Source organism: Parasteatoda tepidariorum, chromosome 5 (assembly GCF_982258835.1).
Source record: "Parasteatoda tepidariorum strain Cologne lab strain chromosome 5, Ptep-v5.0, whole genome shotgun sequence".
Classification (NCBI taxonomy): Eukaryota; Metazoa; Arthropoda; class Arachnida; order Araneae; family Theridiidae; genus Parasteatoda; species Parasteatoda tepidariorum.
Window position 1 is genome coordinate 43,887,666 of NC_141759.1, and position 23,726 is coordinate 43,911,391.

The following is a 23,726-nucleotide window of genomic DNA, read 5'->3' on the forward strand; positions in this document are numbered from 1 at the left end:
AATTTTTCAAGAACGTATATTGTACTGGCAGCGAAAGGTTGTAGGGTTATTATTTTAAATTGAACATTATAACATTAACAATATGTATAGATTTCAGCACTCATAGTCAAAAACTTAGAAAAGTTTTTTTTAACCATGTCTTGATAAATAATACCAAAATTAAAGATATTTATAAAATATCTGTTTATAATCCACAACAAATATTAGAGCAAACAACTCTTTCTTAAGCTTAACAATAAGAATTTGTTTAGCTTTCGGCACTCACAATCAAACATTTGAAAATTTTTTTTTTAAAACCATATCTTGTTAAAGAATGCCAAAATTCAAAATTGAAGATATTTATAAAATATTTGTAATAACAGAGAAAGCAAACAAATCTACGGTTTTTAAGCAAATTAACTCTCGCTCAAGCTTAACGATAACATTATGTTTAACTTTTAGCCCTTATAATCAAAAACACAAGAAAGTTTTTTTTAGTCATATCTTAAAACCATATCTTACCAAAATTAAAGATATTTATAAAATATCTGTTTACAACTATTAACAAATATCAGAGCAAACAAATCTGCGCAATTTAAAGCAAGTTTGCTCAAGCTTTATCGTCTGTCATAGTTTTCTTCTTTGACATCTGATGTGGCTTGTGAGGGCTTCAGATCACATTCAAAAGTAACAACAGCACCACCATTTGCCGACTCGTGATCCTCGGTTGTTTGATGCAGAAAAGAATTTGAAGAAAGCTCGCGGTCAACCGAGGCTTCATCACTATCTGGCACATCTAAAATAAATGTGTCTTTATTGTCGTCGAATGGTGAGTTCTGTTCTATGGTTGTAAGAATAGTACTGGATGAACTGGTCATGGCCGATGAATCTGGCACATGATCTTCCCTGAAAAACAAACGACTGGCAGGTTGGGAAGTTGTTTCTCTGTAGGAAGATTCTTGGTTGCTTTCTTCGAGAGGATAGGATCTGGAGCCAGAATCTCCATCTAGGGAATGTCTCAAAGTGACTTTTTTCTTGACCCTTTGACTAACATCAGAATGGACCCTGGAGCAGGAAGAAACTTTTAATCCTATATTACAAAAAAGGCAGATTTTTTGCCTCTCTTTTAACCCTGAACTGCTGGAAAATTTAGTCAGCAAGTGAGAGGGGAAATTTTAGCCACCGATCCCAAACATCGTTTAAAACGTTTAAATTAGATTGTTCTGGAAAGATGTCAGAAAAATGAATTTTTCTTGAATTTGAAATTAAATGAATTGAGGAAAACTGAAATAGTTCAGAATTATCTATTGTTTTAAATCAGACTGCTGAAGATTCCATTTTTCAAATATTTTTAAGACAACATATGTGGTGCTTGCTAGTTTATAGCTCTATGTATTCTAAAAAAGAGTTTATTGCAGATAAACTCAAAGATCAACGCGTGAGCATAGTAGCGCATGTGGACTATGTCACCAAATTCGAATTTTGATGGCTATCTGATACCATGCATTTATTTTGTTTACAGCTACAGTATTTAAGAGCGCTTTTATATGAAACTAAGCAATTTAAACAGTCAACGGTTATTGAATTAAAAATAAAAACGAACTGTTTACTAATCAGTAAAATTACAGACAAAACGGTACTTTTTTGTTTCGGAGAATCGTAAAAAACTCTCTATACTATTATTAACCCCAATGGTGTTTAATTAATTTTGGTAATAGGTATATTATATAATGATAATAAATGTTTTATGTACCAAATATACTTATATAGGTATTTAATTTTGGTATTTCGATACCGAATATAGGTACTGTGTTATTAGGCTTAAATTTACTGATTGCTTTTCAGTTTTGTGCATAATTTTGTTTTGTTGTCAAATACTAATTTAGTGATTATTTACTTTTTTTTATATCCCGTACGAAGAACGGGTATTCAATCAATTTAATTTAAAAATTTTTTCTAAACTTAAGATGATGGTCGAGAACAAGAACCAAATGCAGTTGAACTCTTTTATAATTAGTACGTATTATGACTTACAGTATTATAACTCTAGTGTAAGATGGCTAGATTACTAAACCTTGATTCGAGGAAAAATCAGCGGAGCATCCTCAGAAAAATTTTGTAACTCAGGGCCACCCCTGTATTTATGGAAAATATTAATTTATGTTATTCCCATTCACACCCATTAATGAACTGGTAGCCTAATAAGGTGATATCAGGTGATTCCATGCACTGATATCGGGTCATTTCATTACTAGGTAGTTTTGACTAATTATATGATAATCTGTATTTGCTTGACACATGTAAAATGAATGAGTACATGGTTAATAAAATATGTTTTTTTTAAAAATTATTTTCAGTTTAGTATAGAGTTCTCGTTAATTAGTTTCAGCATGGTAATTTTGATATTTCACAAGGCGGAAAGGTGGCCGAGCTGTTAGCGTGCCTGACTGCGAAGCCAATAGCTTCGGGTTCAAATCCCGATCAGGGCATGGATGTTTCTCTCTCAGTGTATTGTCTTCTGCTATGTGTGAATGTGGCCCACTCGATAAACGGGTATCTGCGGAGTGGGTAATGTTGCTCGCCTCCGTGACTTTGGTCACAAGGTGCTCACCAGGCAAAGCAAAATGAGAAACTCTTCCTTCGCCTTCAATGGCGAAGAACGATACTTTTAGTGCCTGCCGTTAAAAAAAAATGACTATAAATGAAAAAGCTGAGTTGTTTTGAAAAAGAATTCGTGATTATTTGTGTATGTATGTTAAGATTTGATGACATTTTCTGTCTTCAAAGTTTCTGAGGACAACTATTGAAATTCCAGGACTGCCCTCAAAATTCGAGGATATCTGGTCACCTTACTCTAGTGTGGTGACTGACTATATTCACGTATGCTCGAGTGGGATAGAGTACCAAATATTATTATCAGAATAACTGAGTAATTCCTATAGAGAGTTGGTAATTCAGACAGCATACAGTTATTTTTACCTATGAATGCTCCTAGAAAGAGATGCTTTTGAGATTGGTGAAGAGGTTTCAGGAGAGGAATGATCCATGTGAAGAATGGAACGATGTGGTTTGGGTACTGCGGACAGCACAGGAACGGGAGTTGACTGGACGTTTGGTGGTGGTGTGCAACATATGGGAGAAGACATGGACTGGGGTGTGCCTAAGTAATTTGGCACAAAGTTGCCGCGATCTTCCAAATACATTTCTATCAGCTGTTCCAGCTTGCTTTCTATTTCTTCAACCTATAAGTTAAAAAAATACAATTTAAAATTTATAGTTAGCAACACAGACAATGATTTTTGAGTGGTGTTTGGTATATTTTATGCTGTTTTCTATTAGATATATTTTATGCTGGTTGTCTTTAATGTGAGAGTTATTTTTTATCTATCATGTTAATTGGAAATATGTAGCTGCTCAATAGACTGTTTTATAAAATATTTCATAAGCTAGTTAAATACACGGCGAAAAACATTTATGGCAAAATTACAACACTGTATGATAATGAAATTTCTGTTAAAAACACACCATAATTCTGGTATTAAAATTTAAAATATACGGTATTTAAGCATTTGTTAATTCTGTTCATGTGATAACGGTTTATAAAAAGTTATGGTTTTCAAAATTATAGTTCTTGTTACTATACATTTAGTAACAAATACAAAAAAAAACGCAATACAATAAATGTAACCAAAATACAATAAATGTAATCAAATACAATGAATATAATAAATGTAAAATACAATAAATACCATAAATTTAAAATACAATAAATACAAAAAAAAATACAATAAATGTAACCAAATAAGTGGTAGCCATGTTCTAAAGTATCATGATAAAATTTTCAAATTTTCCTACGTTTTTCAAATTTTATCACATATTATAAAATCAGATTTTATTGCTAGTTTTACTAAATTATTACCAAAACACTTCGATTTTAATTGCTGAGCATTTTGGTAGAGCCAAATATACGATAAATTTTATCATATATTCTGGTAGTTTTGACCTTACATATTTTTTCAGTGTAAATAGGTATATGAAAAAGTCGATTAAGTGATTAAATCGCATATTATTAAGTATTTATAATATCATATAAAATAAGTGAAAAATTTGGCAAATGTGGGAGCTAAAAGGCCCAAGAGAACTAGAGTTAGAGGTAGGCCTAACATCAGATGGCTTGACTGTGTGGAGGAGGATTTCAAACTTTTAATAACTAACTGAAGAACAATTGGAAAGAAAATAGCAAAATGGAGGAAGGTTCTAGGGAAGACTCTGGCCCACAAAAGACTGTCATGCCAATCGAAGACTAATTTAGATACTCGAAGTAATAATATTTGGACCTAAAGACATAGTAACGATAAACTGAAGCGAAGAAGTAGTGAAATATAAGAAAAACTTTAATTCAATTCAATTAATTTAATTTAAATACTTAGGTATTTGATTTAATTTAAATATATTTAGGTATTTCATTTAATTAAAATTAATTTCATTTAAATATTTAGGTATATATAGTACATTACATTATATTCAACAGTATTTAGATACTGAATGTAAAAATAAAAAAATAAACATCTTGAATTAATAAAATTTAAAAAAAAAATTAATCAGGAGTAATATATGTCCCACTCTATGGTGCATTTTTATTGATGATGAGATAATGCATCATTCTATGGTACATTATCTCATAAGCCAATTCATCAACACAGTTTAACTTTTTAAGCAGTTTCATATCGTTTTTAAGTGATTTCTAAAACTTTCTTTTCATTTAAAATTAAAAAAAAATAGCCTTGCAGAATCACATATTTTTTACTAAAAATTATATTTTAATTATAATAGTCAGGAGTCCTAAAATCTGTAAAATTGTAAAATTTTTAATGAATAAAAATCCTTATTTTTTATCCATTTTAATGGGCTTTTTAGGCTGTAAAATACTAAATAATTTTTGGTTTCTCGAGCTTAGGTAATAAAATGATAATAATAGAAAATAATAAAAATAAATGGTTTTATATCCCATCCATCAAAGTATATTCATATCTTCAATAAATCATACCTTCATAATCCAATATAATATGGTCACCATTATTTAATTTCATTAAAGGCTGTGTTTGAAAATTCTTTATGTTGTTTTTTAGGAAAATATTCTTTTTCTTCATTTTCAACTTTTAATATTACAACTGCACAATCACCAAATTTTGTATTTATTTTTCTCAATGATATCATATCATATATCCCAGGTTTCAAGTCTTTCACTATTAGCTTCTGGGTGTTTTTTTTTCTTTCTGAAACTATTGAATTCTTCCATTTATTAGAGAACAATTTTTAGAACATATAATAACCGAAATATTTTACTTTCTATAAATAAACAAAATTGAGGAATAGAGAAATTAAAAATTGAAAGAGCAATTACAAAATGATACTGAGTTTTAAATTAGAATCTGAAATTAGGAATATCACTAGAAGAGATATTGTAATATAAAAATCATTGGTTGGACTTCATGAACCTATGCTCAATCTGATGGAAAAACTAGAACGTTTGCAGGGTATAAATGATACTTTTGATGATTTAGCTTTAACCATGGATGATTTTTCTTTTAAAACTTCTTTTAGATAGAGAATCTGACAGATAAAGAACTTTATGCTGAAGACGCTAGAAGTATGTTTTTAAAAATATTGACAGAGATCTAGATAAAACTATGCTAAAAGGATTGGAATTTAAATTACCTTCAATAATGTGGAACAAAACTGATAAAGAATTAGTTCTTAATAGGGCAAAAGGATACAGAGCTACATTTAAAAGAAAGAACTAAAAGTTAAAAAAAAAATTGCAATCAAAGAAAAGAAAGATTACTCGGAAATTTTTTTTTGTTCTCTATTCTATGAGATTTTTTTTTAACAGATCTTAAATACTTTCCTATCTCTGATTTCAAATCTGCGTTCGATTTCTCTCTCCCAGCTACTGTATTTTTTTAAATGACATTTTTAGTGCATTTTTTTGTTGAAATGTACAAATTTAAAAACATTATATAAAACAAGGGGCTTTACTTGGCGTAAAGTAGCCATCATCAACTACCATGTTTGAACATTAGTAACTCTAAAATTTATAATTATAGGAAGATATGATACATATAAAAATCAGTTAAGTTATTTTTACTAAACAATATAAAGTAAGAATCAGTAATTAAGGTTGAATATATGCACTAATTCCTAAAATAAAATTAGTTTTTAAATCTAACATACGCGTATCAGAAAGAATATTACGATGAATTCGAACTAGGGTTAACAAAGAGCAAGCTGATAAAAATTATACATTATAAAATTATTTAATACAGTTTACGGAGATTTAAAAATTAAAATGCAACTAAAACATACCTACATATTTTTAACGAAAAAATTTAGTTTCTGTAGATGAAAAGCAACTCTGTAGGCAAACGCAAACACTTGCCAACTCGTTATTAATTGTGAGCAATTATTGGCGAAATCGAAACACGCCGATGCTCTCAGAATTATTGATTACATTTAACATAAGGTGTTAAAGAGAGTGGTCTTGATGTAAACGTTTTGCATTTTCAGTGTTTAGAGCATTCATACACCCTTCAAATGGTATATGAAAGCTCTATTTGGTGTTGACTTGAAGAAAAAAAGTGTTCCTCCATTAAATTTTTTGGGTTTCCAATATTAAATTCAGAGAAATATTACACCACAGTTTTTACAATGTAGGCAAATATGATAGCACTATATTAGAATGAAAAAATATTAAGACAATAGCTGCAAGAAAAATATTGGGATATTAATTTGTTTAAAACTTACTGAGCGTTCAACTTTCACAATGCGGCACGCTAAGCTCACTTTTGATTCATAGACATCTTTGCCTTTCGAACCAGCTTTGCCTAGAATTTGATCCAACCTATAAAGGAAGCATTTTTGTACAAAATGTGTTTTATAAGTTATTTAAGAGAGATATTATTTAATGACTACAAAAATATTTCAGAGCGTTATTTAAAAATAAAATGCAATGGAAAAATTTAAAAAAATACTTCATTTCTTAAAAAAGTATATTTTACTTAAAAAAAATTAATAAAAATTTGATATCTGCGCGAAAAAAATGATTCAAGTTATATGTTTGTTATTGGAGAGTTAGTGTGTTTTGTATTTTAGTGAGAATTGCACTTTTATAAAAACTTTAGTTAATAGTATTTAATATTATTTGAGAAATGTTTTTGATAGTTGAAAAAACTGAAATTAGAGACTTTTTACTCAGTTAAAGCAAATCAAAACAACCTTGTAAGAGTTATTCTTTGACATCAAATTAATTGCTTGTGCATTTCACTTGTTTAAATATTATACGAGTTTTGTAGGAAAAGTTGTGTTTTTTTATTATTTGCAATTGCTTTTGAATAGAAGCAGCTTTTGATGTTTTGATGAAAGAAGCAGCTTTTGATGTTTTAAAACATTTCAATTTCAGAAAATTAACCTTGTTTATGATAAAACACAATTTAATAATCAAAAATTGAATTACAATTAACAATTTAAAGGTAAGAAATGGAGTGAAGATCCAACACTGAAAAAGAAAAGAAAAAAAACATTAATTTAAACAGAACAAATTTGAATATTATTTTAGAGGACCTTTTCCTAAGTGTTACTATTAGCTGTAAATTATTTTTTTTAACTTAATTTACAATTATTTAATTATTTCAATTTGTTAATAAAAATTACTCAGTTATCGTTTTCTCACGTTTATTACAAATTTTAATTATTAATTATTTAAATTTTCAACACATAATTATGCTGTCTAACAATTTATCAATTATTTAAAAGAACATTTATTTAATAATTTTAAAATTTCTTTTTAATTTATTTCTCATTTTCGGTTTCTTTTTGAAATTTAATCTTTCACATATTAATTATTTGTTTGATTATTTTGATTTTTATTCCTTAAATTATTCAACTATTTAAAATTTTAGTTGTTAATGCATTTAACTGTTTATTTATTTGATTGAAAAATATTAACTAAATGTATAAACAAGTGATTTTACCGGCATTGTAGACTTTTGACTCGGCCAAGTAAATCAACATGGCCTTGAGAGTACTGTTCTATAACATCTTTGACATCATATGGTTTGAGTGCTTCTTTGAATTTTCTTCTCGCAACAAAATATTTGATCTACAGAATTAAAAAACAATTACTCACGATTTGCAAAATCTAAAAAGAATATTCAGCAGAAAGATGGGCTGAAAGTGTCGAAGTATCTCAAATAGTTTAGTCATAAAGTTGTCAACTATCGGCATCAAGAAGCATGCTAAGAACAATGATTTGACATCTTTTGCTTCCTCGATGATTCATGGTGGCAAAATTAAATTTAACCCAGATAGCAGTGGAAGGTAAGTTGATTTTAATGTAAACAACAACCTTTATCAACAAGGTTCATAGATGATTAGCAAATAAACCACCGAAAGCTTGAAACAATGTTAAACTTAGATACCTTATTTACACGATACGAGATTCGGGTTAAGCTTGCATAAACAACTCTTTTACATCTAGATTAAATCTACTTCTGAAACAAGGCTAGAAAAATCTTCTAAAATTGAGTATGAATTATCAAGAATACAAATCAAGAATCGAAAGTGTTCTCATAATAAATTCACCTTTTCAAGGTTTATTTTAGATTTTATGACCATCACTGAAAAAAGGTTTATTTGAGAGATTTTAATATATTTTCTTTAACACTCTCATTCTAAAAGTGAAGGTTAGCCGAATTATTAAGTTTTGAACACAAGCAAAAAGTTTCATTTGAGAGCTTGGACAAAGCTCGAACGAAAAATAGATGAAGCCAAGGTTTATAGTACCTCTAAATAAAAGCTAAAAAATGAGATTTTTCTGTAAAAAATGATGATTTTTTCATGCCTTTATTCAATCTTTAAGGAAACATATTAATACACTATCTACCAATAAGTATTTGGACACTTAAGCAAATAACTATATCTGCGGTCCTGAGATACGTCACGCCCTCCGCCGGTATATATCGTGTAGTGAACAACATCGGCATTAGTCCTATTGCAAGATGCCTACTGCACAATTTTGGATGACAATGTGCTTCCTACGTTGTGGCAGTCTTAAGGGATGGGCCCCTGGTACTTCCAGGACGACAATGCCAGCTGTCATGCTGCGAGGGTCACCAAGGCTTGGTATGGTGCCGATGGGGTTAATCGAAAGGACTGGCCTGCCCAGAGTCCAGACCTGAACCCTTTCGAGAATCTCTGGGACGAGTTAGATCGCCGAATTAAGGGGTGTACTACCCGTCCAAAATCAGTGAAGGAACTTACATGTCTTTTCCAAGACGAGTGGAAGAAAATACCACTAGCCGTCACACAAGGACTTGTGGAAATTATGCCCCGGAGGCTTCACGCTGTAATTGCCTCTCTTGGAGGCTCTGCCAACTATTGATTATGAATAAAGTTCGTTTTTCTTTTCAATCACAGGTGTCCAAATACTTATTGGTAGATAGTGTATTTCTAATATATATAAAAAAATGATTAAATGGTCAACCTGTTACCAAGGAAAATGCTTAAAATTCAGAAATTTGTTAACCACCTTGCAATAGCTCTTGAAAGTTACCATTTCTTAACAATGATATCTGTATAAAATTTAAGAATTATAACTAATATATTTTGCTTCCTCAACGACACCGAAGTTAGTGTATTAAACTATTGTATTTGGATTGCAATAAAATGATATAAGTGAGGATCCCAGTGGTAGCTGGTGGATACGGACTTCGCTCCTTGCTCCGACTGACCACAGTGTTGTCGTATAATATCTTCTTCTTCTTAGTCAGCGCAACAGCCCCTTGCAGGCCTTGGCTGCCTCAACAGCTGACAAGCGCCAGTGCCTCCTTTCCATGGCAACTCCCTTCCAATTTCTAATCTTTAGGGTTTTCAAATCATTTTCGATGTCGTTGAGCCACTTAGTAGGAGGTCTGCCTCTGGGACATGACCCCTCGGGGTTCTGAAAGGTGACTATTCTCATGGTGCTATTTTCAGGGCTTCTCCATAGATGGCCCATCCATCTCAGCCTATTACTGCGAATGTCGTATAATATCCCCAGTGGAATTATGGGTCAGAATCCCCTTGCCATCGATATAACCGTGGGAGGTATTTGTGCGTTTCCTCTTCGTGTAAAGCAAATGCGGATTAGTTCCCTCAAATAGTCCCCTACATAGGCTAGTTTGTCAAAGTGTTTGACCAAGGAGTGCCCTTGTTTTCTGGATTGAGTTCAAAATAAAAAGGCTATTGAGTTGAGCATTGATAGTTGTAAACTCAGAATTGCGACGGCTTTTCGATGCCGAATGTAAAATAAAATGTTTTAAGATACTTTGACTTTTTCAGCTTTATCAGCAAGCAAAAGAAAACGTTAATATATTTTTAAAATTATTATAAAATCCAACCTTTCTTAAGGCTCTGATGGCATTCTTATGTTGTTTTGTAAGTGATGTTAGTCTTGGTTCTTCTATTTCTTCTTCTGTAAAGTAACAGTGTAATAATGATTAAAACACTTATGTCATAAACAAATATATTTTAGTTCTGATAAGGTGTTTTATTTTCATAACTGCTTTCATGTTCAAAATTTTTTAAATGATAAATTTTTTAGAGTTCATTTACTGTCATTATCATTAGAGAAAATACCGTTTCGTAAAACCAAACGCTACATAATTGGAATAAGTATAATTAAAAGCTTTATGAAGTTTTAGATTATGAAAAACCAAATGAAAATGAACAATTTCGAAGAAAATACTAATACTGAGTGATTAAAAGTTAAAATGAACACTATGTTGTATTTTAGTATTTCCCTATTTTAGTGAGTCTAGCAGATGGTTTTTACTACAATATAGACAATTATAACTAGTACCAGAATTTTTAATTTATAGGAAAAAATAGGGTACAATAGAAATAACAATTTTTTTTCCACAACCAGAAGAAATTGTGGAAAAAACACTTCAGAAATTTTACTTGATTAGAAACTTAATTCACCTCAAAAATATACAAATTGGAAACTGGAACTTCAAAAATTTGCCTTTGGTTTATTAGTACTGGCTGATTGTTCTTTAAATTGATGATAGTATTGTCTCTATAAATTTACTTAAATAAGAATCTGAAATGTAAATTTTTAAATGCAAGTATTTAAAAATTTTCTAAGAAAAATTACAAGCAGTTGCACATTGTAAAACGTAAGAAAAACTATAAAAATGTTTTTTTTTCTTTTTTTTAAAAGTAATATTAAAACAGAATATTTATGAAACAAAACAAATCACATAGTTTGTGTACTTAAAATGATAAAATAAAGATAAAAATAAGAGTAAAATTATTTAGCAATTGAAGCTTATAGTTTTGGAATTCTACAGCTACTATTGTGCAAGGATTATAAACTACTATTTTTATAAAACAAGCAGTGTATAATATATCGAGCATAAAACTTGTAATCTAGTTTTCTAAGACTAATAAAATCTTCTATTCTAGAAGTCTACTATCTCAGTAATGGCATGCAGATGATGCACTGATTTATAACAAAATTTATGTGCATAAGGATAATTTATTTGCAATTTATTTTGCAAACAAAAAATTATTGGAGAGAATTAGTTGCACCATTTCACATTCTCTCAAGTTTACGTTCTGAAGAAAATGAGCATGCGCACTTTGAAGAATTTGAGTATTGAGCATGCGCAGTTACTGCGTAAGTTGACATGAGAAAGGAAACAGAATTTTTAATTCCCTCTATTTATTTAATATAAAATCTAAAGCAGTTGTGGACTGTTGTAATATTGCTTTAAAATATAAATAAAAACTTAGAGTTATTAAAATTTTATTATATTTGATTGACGAGTCATTTGATGCCAAAAACTATTGAGTATTTTTTAAAATTACTTTTCTAAACTTAAAATTTCAGAATTGAAAATTGTTAGATATTTGTAGCAATTTTTTTAAAAAGTGTATATTGCAGACTAATGAAAATTATTTTCTATCAAAATGAGCAATATTTTTCTCATATGAAACCATAAAAACTTCAAGGACAACTAAAAATATACTCACAGAGCGTTTAGAGTAATTAAAGTATGTTTAAATTCTGACACTATTCCTTAAAGGAGTGTCTCTAAAATCACAAAACTGATAGTAAATGCAGCAAACATAAATGCAATTACATTATATGATAACATAAATGCATTGTTTAAATGAAGACAATATGTTTTCAAACTGTAGAGTCATTTTACATTTGCGTCATGCGAACTTACAAATACTCAAATTGCATTTAATGAACACACGTGTCATAAGAGCTGAAATCTATATAATAATAGCAACGTAAAATGCTTTATCTCAGTAAACTATTAAATTTACGTAATTAGTGTTTTAAAAAATAGTAAATCTTTGTGATTGTTAGTTGTTTCATTAAAATGAAATAAACATGAAATAATTTTTGGGAACACATTTTTCAATTTAAGCTTTGTTTTGAATTGAGATCAAATAAATTCTATACTCAATAATTTTAACCATGGTAAGGTAAAATTAGGGTGAAGTGTTCAAAATAGCATAGATGATATGAGATTCAAAATAAGTGAAAAATAAATTGATTACCATGATACACTGGAGTTACTTATGTTGTTTAAAGTGTTTTAAACAATAAAATTTTAGCTCTTATAAGCATTAAAACTTTTATAATTGTTTTTGCAGTCTTTTGACAACTTCGTAACCACCAACGTTGACACTATTTGCTAAAACAATTGTCCAGTAAAAGTGTACTAAACCTTAACTTTTTCCGAATTCTCATGGGTTTTTTCGAAACTTAATATAATTGCAGTAATTTCATGTTAATAGAAGAACGAATTTTTAAAGATAATATTTTAAACTTTAGAGACCAGACTGCTTGAAATTCTCATGCCGAAATGATTTCTTGAAAAAAAATAAAATAATGAGTAGTGGTCACAAATTCGTTTCATTCAATCGGTTTTCATTCAATCGATTTTCATTTTCGCCATTACCACCATGTGTTTCTGTTTGAAATTGTTCTCAAAATGAAATATAGAGGGTGCACAAAACCACGTGACTCTTTTTATTTTTATGTTTTATATAATTATCTAGTTTAGCCCTCCTAGTGTCTGTCTCAATAAATTTGTGTTGCTAAAACTTAAAAATTATTGTTTCCCCGTGAAGGAATCCTTTTATACCATGGGAGTCATATATTTAAAAGTAGCCTTATTTTTCTGCTCACATTTTTTCAATACTTAAGATTAATATGATTTGTTCCCTGAACTGAACAAAATAAAAATATCTGGGTGTTTCAAGCCGTTTGTGGCCCTTTACCAATTCATTTTTATTTTTTCGGTCTGTAAGTTCGATTAGGAGGGGTGAATGTAAATGAAGTAATAAGATTTGCTTATCTGATCTTTTGTGTTTACATCTTTGAAGTGTAAATTTTTATGGTAATCAATCAAAAATATTTTTAATAAAGTTTATTAAAAAAAGAACCAAATATCCAGGAATAATTTTTGTCACCACAGTGAAAATCTCGTTTTTTTCTCTCACGAAAATTATACTTGAAAAGAATGCGACCTTCATACCAACGAAGAAAAAATCACTATGTTATGTGCGGCTATGTTTAAAAGGAGTGAAATATTTACTAAATTACTATGAAATTAAAAAAAACCTATGCATTTTAAGGGATTGCAAAATTAAAGTGTTATTTAAATTGATTGAGGTATACATTGAACTTAATGGTTCTGTTTTAACAGCAATTTTTTTCAATACTAAGCTATAATTTAAAAATGTCATAGCAATAATTACAAGAAAGTTCTAAATCTACAATTTTTATTATTCAGAAATAATGAAATTGCGTGGTGCTTTAAAATGAAGTAAAGTGCATGTAGGTAAATTATAACTGCATAACCTTTAGTAAGAGCCTTTTTATTTGTTGTTTATATCTTACCAATACAATGTGGGGCTTTTCGAACTTTCCGGATGATAATTTCACACCAGGTTTTTCGGGCATCAACTGAGCCAAGAAAAAATTTTATCAAGTCACATACTCATACAATATTTTCATTTTATTGGATATAGTCAAATGTCATTTAGTATTTCAAACTCTGTTGGTAAAAACTTGTTTTTAAAACAAATTTAATATGTATATAAATTCTTTTTAATTGATAGAAACTGAAGAATGAATGATTAGTTGCCATATTTTACGCTTTTCACAGAAACGAGAGTTTGAACATAAATCTTGCTGTTATAAGAAGGATTTTCCTCAGAAAGAGTAAAATATGGCAACTTTTCCAAAATAAGAATAAATTTTGCTAGTAAGCGAATTTTTAAGTAATAAATCAATGTTCTTCTTTAATTGTTATATAAAAGATGAAGAAAAAATATAGAAATCTTAAAAAATAAATAGATGATGGAATAAAAAAATTCAATGTGGGTTGAATTAAGTCAATGAAAATATCATCTGGGAACAAAAAAAAAAGAAAATGTAGGCCAAGGTTGGTAAAGGTCCCCAAATCAAATAAAGTTGACACTTTAGAAAACATGCTAAGGATTGGAAATACGATGTATAGTTTAATAGCACTAGAGCTAGATACGAACGTTATAATCCGCTATATTAAATGTACAGAAGATTTTCCGACGATTTAAAAAAATCAATCAAAGAGAAATAGTCGGCTTGCTGCATTCGACTTAGGAAATTAGAAATTTTTCTTACCAAGATCAAAATTTAATTCCCAAACTTTTTGACAGATGACGCTTGGATGGAAGGTATAAAACACGATTGCTTTGTTTTTAAAGCATTCTTGCATTAAAGCAGTTTCGTCTTTAATGTGCGCTGTTTTGTGCTGTATACAGTGGTTATTTGGAAAGCTTTTTTAATAGTTTTTTTTCAGTAAGAAGTAGCCTCCGTTGTTGTATTAATTTATTAAGCAGAGTAATAACTAAGCCAATCCCTTTTAGTATTTTTTAATTATTTTTTCAAATCGTTGGACATTTTTCCAACACTCGGTGAATCGATATTTACTCTATATAATTAAATTAATCTATGTTATAAACTAGATCCTTATTTTTCTAGCAAAGATTACTTTTTGCAGGTAAATGAGAATATCATGACGGCTGACGAGAAAATAACCTCTAATAAGTTAACAGGGTGTATAGCGTTTGAGTTACGTCCTGAGCCAAATATCCAGAAAGCAGAATATTTACAAAATAATTTATTACAAGTAAGGATTAAAATAGTAATTGATCTGCTATCGTATTTAATTAGGTTTCAGTTTAATTTAGTCAGTCGTTCAGTCGATACACAAGATTACAATTAGTTATTGTTGTGATTAAAAATAATCATTAGCAAGAGTTAAAATATTATCATGGTGACGAAGTTACATTTTTTATGCATTTTATTCTATTTCAAAATTTAAAAATACATTAAAGATTTTGATCACAAACAATCATGATCTACACAGAAAAGCAATTGTTATATAGGATTAAAAGTAATCTTAATATATGATTATGAGTAATCTCGTGTACTTAAGTAGTTATTATTAATAATATATTAGATAGAAAAAGCATTTATAATCGATACACAATATTACAATTAGTTATTGTTGTGATTAAAAATAATCATTAGCAAGAGTTAAAATATTATCATGGCAACGAAGTTACATTTTTATGCAATTATCTTTGTCTTTCTGTCAATTAAGGAAAAAACAATATTTATTCGATTTCAAGATGTTTTTATTCTCCCTCCATCCCAAATTAGTTGCTAGATTTTAAGTATGTTGAGTCATAAATAACTACCGATGCAGTTTAGTAGATCGACACCAGTGAAATGATGCTACTAATGAATTCACGATTCATTAGCTAGAAGATAGTTTTCAGCGAGCGATTACTGGTGGAAGAGCCCTTACCAAATGGGTCGTGCAAACCCTGGATTTTTGAATTTATTTTAGTACTGATTTAAGGAGAGAAGGATGGAATGCTTGGTAGGTAAATGTTATTGATTGAAAGCATAGGACCCTAAAATATCTGAAAAATTTTCAAGCAAAATCATAAAATCATCTGTATCAATAATCATTACAAAAATACTCAAATGTTGCAACTTTAAATATGGGAAAACAGCTTCAGACAAAAAGATTCAAATGTTGCAATTTCAAATCAGGGAAAACAGCTTCAGACAAAAATATTTAAATGTTGCAACTTCAAATAAGGGAAAACAGTTTCAGACACTTACATTAACCTTACTTAAAATTTTTTATTTTTTGAAATTTTCAGGCTATGTTTTTCGTGTAAAATTATTGGGAACATAATATTTTTTATTTTTAGGAAAACATATAATTTTTTTTTTTTTGGGGGGGGGGGGATTGGTTGGTCAAAACTTAAGGTCCTTTGGAGTTTTGAGTAAACACACTTATTTGCATGCTGTGCCACTTTTTGTGAAATAAGTGAACCATAATATTGACCATTATTTTGTATTCTACGACTTTCACAGTAACTATTAAGACATAAATACTTCCGGAGGATCTGAGCTTCGAAAGTTAACGGTCATTCAAGCATTTTCGAAATAAAACTATCTTTTTCTTATATTCGGATAGACAAAATCTATTTGGGCCAACAGTGAACCATAAAGGTATACATTTCTGTGAATGCGTACTAAGGAATAGTACCTAAAAAAATCAAGATATGTGTGGTGTACAGTCCGCAAAAAAAAAAAAGATATCACCCTGAATAACTTTTGTTCTAATGATCGGATTTTCACGATCTAAGCGTCGATCTTAATGGTTCCCGGGGGTGACCTCAAATATGCTAATTAATTAGTGCTAACTATTAATTAAGTTACGAAATCAGACACAAAAACGTACTTTCTCTGAATAAACATGTATTTTTTTTTACATATTTGGATTTCTAAGCTTCAAAATATAGGGGGTAGCCGCAATCTGGGAAATATGGTCCCCATAGTTTGGTCAGGAGAGCGATCCAAAGTTCGTACCCGTTAATGTTAATTTCACTTTTTACGTTTTTAGTCATATTTTCAAAACTAATGAAGCAATTTGAAGAAAATTGCGCCCACTCATAAAACTCATTTACCCAAAGATAATTTCATGAAAAAAATAATTTTTAGTAATTATTAATTATTTTTTATTATTTAATTAAATTGAGGATGAAAAAATTTTGAATTATTAGGTATGAATTTTTTTATACGATAATAATCTACATATTTTTCAATACAAAAATCTAAAGTTTCAACTGTTTTTATTTATTAGAAGCTGAAAAAAATTAAAATTAATTATTTTTGAAAAAATAATTTGGCGACAATAAAAAAATGATTAAATGGGGCGATTAATATTAAAATGTGATAAACTTGCGAGGAACTTGACTTCTCGCGCGTAGTGTAAAATTTCATTCATATTTTTTTCGCTAATAATCGTTTGCTAATCCTTTTATTTTTATTTCTTTCAAACTATAAAATACGATGTTTCTTTTTAGTCATTTAATAATTTATTTGTAATTTAGTAAAGAAATTATAAATAAAGCATTTTGAATAAAAAACACTTTATTCAACGAATGTCTAGTTTTATAAAGGCGTGCTTCTGATAGAGTATGATTATGCACCAGATTGTGCTTACTTAATGTGATTATTTTTTAATTTTTGATTTTCTTTTTCAATAACTGATACAATTTCAATAATATACATACGTATGCATAGATTTGGAATAATATATTTATGAATTTCTTGAATATATATTTTATAATTATTAATACGAATACGTAGTCAACATTTTTAATCATCTTAAAACTTCGCCCGGTGGCTGAGCGGTAGCGCTTCGCGCTGTCGTTCCTCGGGCCGGGCAAGGCTGACTCAGCCTTTCATCCCTTCAGTGGGTCGATAAATAAGTACCAAGCATGATTGGGAACTAAACACTGGGGGTTCCGCGTTCGGCTGACCACCTGAACGGAACATCTGCTCCTGCACCCCAGAGCCCTAGGTCCAGAAAACTGAGATGGGCACAGTAGGCCTTGGCCCTCCATGGGCTGTCGTGCAGCTGAGTTTAGAGTAGAGTTTTTTAAAACTTCTTTACATCTTATATATCGCCTTAATCTTAAAATAAATTTGTAAATTACCTGTCTGTGCGTGTTTCGCAGAATTATTTTTCTAACTTTTTTATTGAATTTTAATGCAATTTTTTTTAAATTCTATTATGTATATTTTTGTCCAATAATATATTAATCAATCGTTTAAGTACTTTAATTTATGTTTTTCTTTAAAATAAAATTACTTTTTAAATTACTGCTAAGTTCTTATTGAAAGAAAACTTAGAAGTATTGCCAGCTATCTGAGAATTAAATCTTGTTAAGAAATTAAAAATATTCTACTGATCACACACAATATCATTCGAAGCAGAACAGCTGACTATTTACTAAAAATACTATTGTTTACGAAAAATGAAGATAAATTATTAATTTTATTTTTTTTATTGCTTCGAGTAATGAAAAGTAAATGCGTATGTGCGCACAGGGGAAAAATTTAACAGATTGTTTTGCTTTTTTAATGAACAAAAAAAACTATGGGCATGCAATTTTAATTCAACATTCAAAGAAAATCTTGTGCGCTAACCCTTTTGTCTTAAAAAGTTGAAAATATTTGCTTTAAAAGTTGTTTGTATGATTTCTCAACTTTTGCACAGTTCAAAAAAATATTACTATATCAGGAAAATGTTTGATATGCCTTGTTTTGTTAAACAACTACTAAAATAAAAAATTGTAAAAAGATTAGAAAAACGTGCTATTTTTAGAATCATCATCTCAAAAATTGTTCTTTTACTCCATTTGACTTTCTTCTTCTTAAATAACTTATAATCATAGTTTTAACACACGTTTTGAAGAAATTATGTAAACAAACTCCTAATATTTCGTAATAAAAAAACAAGAATATTAATGATTTATTTATACAGTGAAACCTGCCAAATTGACCACACTTGTAAGTTTTACATCTGAATAAGTTGACCTCAATTATCAAGAACGGAAATTTTCCTACATAATAAAGAAGCAAAACCTTTGTAACCTGACCACCTGTCTATCTTGTATGTTGCCCACTGAAATAAGTTAATTTTGTCTAGGAGTATTATGAAATTCTATTCTAAAACCCTCATAAGTTGACCAGAAAAAAAAATTCAGAAAAGTTTCTGTCATTTTGCAATGTATGTTAATATTTCACTTGTTTGGTGAAATAGTGTTAAAAGCTAATCTAAACCCTTTTGTGAGTTGACCATCTGGGGAAACTGTAGGGACTCAGCTTTTGACCATTCATTGAAAACAGGTGTGTTAGTTGAAAAGTTGCTCTTCCAGTTGCAATAGTGAGCAAATAGGCTTATATGTGTAGTAATAACAGAATAAATTTTTAAGTGTTAAAATAATTTTGTTTTGTTAAAGTTTTCAATGTTTTCGTGTTCTGATATTTTAAGAAATTATTTTTATTAAACACTTCACATGCATAACTAACAAAATAATTTTTTTTAAAAAGTTAGTTAAATATTAAAATTATTTCTGTGTAACAAATTGAAGTTCGTTTATGTTTAAACACATTTCTTGAGATATTCATTTGGCCATTTGCTAAATCAAATTTTTAAGTCAAGTAAAAAAAAAATTTAAATGTATAGCAACATGTAGGAAACGAAAAAGTAAACAATGTCCCACCCCTTCTATAAGTTGACCACTTGTCTACGTTGGCCACTAAAACAATGCACATGAAGTGATCAACTTACACAAGTTTTACTGTAATTGTTTCATTGAACCAGAGTAGTTAATTGTTTTCGTAATAATCGGCCTTACAACTATTTAACTTAAATTCTTTGGACTAGGCGTCACTTCATGCATGTCTTTCGAGATTGAAATTTCAAAGATAAAATGTAAAAATTACAAGAATGCGTAAGCTGGTTTCAATTAACAAAAAAAAAGGGACAAAATCGTTGGCAAAAGAAGTTATCTCATGAAAAGAGTGTCAGAGTTGAAAAAGTATTGTAAAAACTGCAACAATTGTTACTCTTGTTTAATTAAGGGTATTATAAACCTAATTTTCTTTTAATCATGTTTTTTAAAGAACTAACGAAAGGAGTGTGTAAATAACATCAACTCGTAATTTTCTTCGTGTTTTTTTTTTGTTTTTATTTATTATAATATATATATATATATATATATAATATATATATATATATATATATATATATATATATATATATATATATATATATATATATATATATATATATATATATATATATATATATATATATATATATATATATATATATATATATATATATATATATATATATATATATATATATCAAAATGCTTTTAAAATGCCATATAAACTTTATTAAGTTTTACAATTTTATCGAAAATAAATACCGTGATTTCTATAAAATTTTGCGATTATGCATCAGAATAGCTATCTTTTTTCAGGTCCACCTTTGCTTGATCACTTTTTTTTCCTTTCCTAAGAAACTCGAAGTGAGGGGCAAAAGCATTTAACCCTACAACTCTTCATAAATTTATGATAACTTATGAAAATTGGTTTTAATTCAAAACTGTCCTACAAATTACATTAAAACAGCTTTAAAAAAATAAATAATGTCAGATAAAAAGTCAAAGATTCTATAATCTTGGAGAATCAAAAATAATTTATTAATTTATTTAAATTTCCTTTTTAAAGGAGATTTAAAAAAAAAAAAAAAAAGCCCAGAAAGCAAAGCGAAAAATTCTTTTGGTTGCTTAGCAACGAGAAGCACTATCTTTTCCCATCTTGTCATTCATTCAGTTTCTTTATGGTTGTTATAAATTATTTCCCCTTCTATGGCGAGGTAATTTGGCATATTTTTAAACCATCGCCAGATATATAAATCCTTATTGCGACCTAATTTAGAACCCATTTTTTTCGAAATTTTGTCTACCCCCCCTATTTTAAGGGTCAGGATTCCAAATATGTAAAAAAAAAATGCATGTTTATTCAGAAAAAGTACGTTTTTGTGTCTGATTTCGCAACTTAATTAATAGTTAGCACTAATTAATTAGCATATTTGAGGTCACCCCCAGGAACCATTAAGATTGACACTTAAATCGTGAAAATCCGATCATTAGAACAAAAGTTATTCAGGGTGATATCTTTTTTTTTTTGCCGACTGTACATTTGGCGTGACTTTATAATTGCACGAATTCTGACGCATACATAATATAGTGTCTGACATTGTTATCCAAGCAAGTGACATATTTATCCAAATGTTTTATTAAGCGATCAATAGGAACACTTTAGTTCAGTAACAGTTAAATAGTTTTAAGTAGGTAAGTACAAAAAATTCGTAACTGTATTTCTGATACAAAATCTTTTATGGGCTCTGGCTCTCCACCACAAAAACATTTCATAATCTTCATCATGAATAATCAGAAAGAGTTAGTGCATTGATTAATTTTTTAATGTATTGAACATGTGAAAATATTACTTTAGTTTGTTATTTTTAGTTTGTTATTTATAGCTTGTGATAAATTATATTCTGCTCAATTCTGATATAATTTAATATTAGATTTGTGCGATACACCTTTTATTTTCACCGAATTTCCAGGTATTTTTTCTTAACTATGAAGAATTTGAACTTCAATCCGATGAAGTGTAAGGCACATTTTTACTCCCTAAATAAATAAATAAAATAAACATGAATTAAAATTTTTAAAGAGAGAGACCATCTAAATCAAGTCATTCAAATGTTTTCGAAATGAAAAGTGACCAAACATGATAACGTCAGAAACGCAGTAGCGATGAAGTAGCACCATAATTAATGGATATAAAGAGTAATGCAAGACGATTGCATATACGATTAACCAAATCCCAAGTGAACATTCAAATTAAATGTATAATCGTGTTAAGTTCGATGTACAAAAAACAGAGCTACACACTGTTGTAAGGTTTTTTTGAAAGTAACATTTTCACTGAAATACAGAATTTTTATTAACCGGTTAACGCCCAGCGTCATATATTTAGGGCAGTTCCTTTTTTCAAAGACATTAATTGTGGTGGGAAACTTCTTTCAGCATTTTCTACTTATCTGGGTGAATTAAAAGATTCTCAGATACCAGAATGATTTAGTTATTTCTGATTAGATCTAGAATTATAAGGAGCAAGTACTTTTTGATCTGTCAATGACTTTTTGAATGCCCTAACAGTAGAAAAACTAATTAATTTCGATAATATATTATACCACTTTTTGTATCATTTCAACATATACATTCGAGACAAAACGGGTTAATGCGAAATTTCAACGTCGAATGTTTGCTTTTCATGGCAAACATTCCTGCACGAACTGCGATTTATCAGTATGAGTTTTACTGCACAGAACAAAAATGGTGTAAAAGATTTTGTAAACGGTTTTGCATCAATATCGGATCTGATAAGACTAGAATGAATTAGACAGGCCGACTTATCATTTATTGTTGGAGCAAAGAGCTAACATAAGCACAGCGAATAAATATTTTCAAGTGGTAGTTTATTAATTGTAATTTTTGGTTTCATAAGTTCGATTTAGTAGATTTTAATCCACCACTATTTCTAAACAATGCGTAAGCTTATATAATTCACCACTTTATAGTCTTTATAACATGCGTTACATTCTTAAAAGCAAGCAAATATTGTCAACTATTTGCAAAATTTACTTGTAGTTATTTACCGTTTTTTAAAATTATTTTGGCGTATCCGCAGCAGTTGGCATCTCTTTAATAGCATAACGAATACTAAAATAACGATAACTTGCGAACCTGTTAGCTCCAATATTGCTTGATAGACCAGCTCTGATAGTATAGGAGCCTTAGATAAGACACAGGTCAAGCACGAAGAATTCTTAGTTGACGTAGCTAAAATGATTGCTATCTGACTAACTGAAGAACTTCACCGTTTAGGTTATTAACACGTTCACGCCGGGTGTTGCGCCTGAAAGCGGGACGGAAAAGAGAAAATACTGGTAGAACAACTATTTCAATATTAGATAATATTCGTGAGGAGTTAATCTGTTCTCAACAATGACAATTCACTGTAAGGAAATTTATCACGGCGAAGAAGCAATTCAATATAAAAATTGCATCCGTTAAAAACAATTGGTAGTTATGAATTTTTATTATTCTCGGAAAAAAACTAAAAAATGAAATTTATTTGTTACCAGTTTTTATTCCGGTGCGCCGCCCGATGTGACAATCTAGCGTGACCCACCGGTGGGTCACCCCGGCGTTAACGTGTCAAAGCACTGTCAGGGACTATGAATACAATTTTAAAGAATTTCTTGTAGGAGTGCGAGGTAGTACTGGTTCTGACTAAGGTAAACAAGATAAATATGGAATTTTCTCCTTTATGAAATTAGATTTTTCTTGTTTCCATCATATCAGACAGTTCTCTGTTTTTTTAAATTTTATTTAGATAGAAGGTTGTAGTAATTGGGGAGCTACGACATTAGTACAGGCTCTTATCTGAGTAAAAAAACAGCACAATTACGTTCTACGCGTTATTCTGTTTTATGTGCATCCTTGCATACATCCTTTCTATGCTCTCATGTGAATAGGTAATCAGTTATACATAGATTGTAGTGCATACCTTGCACTTTCCTTTATAACCATTAATAGTGGTTGAAAAAGAATTCAATAATTCATGGTCAGTAATTCAGTCTCTGCTTTGGATATTGCATTTTTAATTCTAATTTGTT

General features: G+C 29.4%; 1 protein-coding gene across 1 annotated transcript in view; it reads right to left on the bottom strand.

Moving 5' to 3' along the window:
* Window positions 1-465: 465 nt before the first annotated feature.
* Window positions 466-23,726, bottom strand: part of LOC107452319 (potassium voltage-gated channel subfamily KQT member 1-like) — a 380,328-nt gene continuing 357,067 nt past the window's right edge. Inside the window, exons 10-14 of the mRNA XM_087163791.1 lie at window positions 10,416-10,489; window positions 8,010-8,137; window positions 6,784-6,880; window positions 2,959-3,221; window positions 466-1,044 (exon numbers count right to left, since the gene is read on the bottom strand). Coding sequence (XP_087019917.1) covers window positions 597-1,044; window positions 2,959-3,221; window positions 6,784-6,880; window positions 8,010-8,137; window positions 10,416-10,489 — 1,010 coding nt within the window. The 3' untranslated portion in view covers window positions 466-596. The remainder of the gene's footprint in view (window positions 1,045-2,958; window positions 3,222-6,783; window positions 6,881-8,009; window positions 8,138-10,415; window positions 10,490-23,726) is intronic.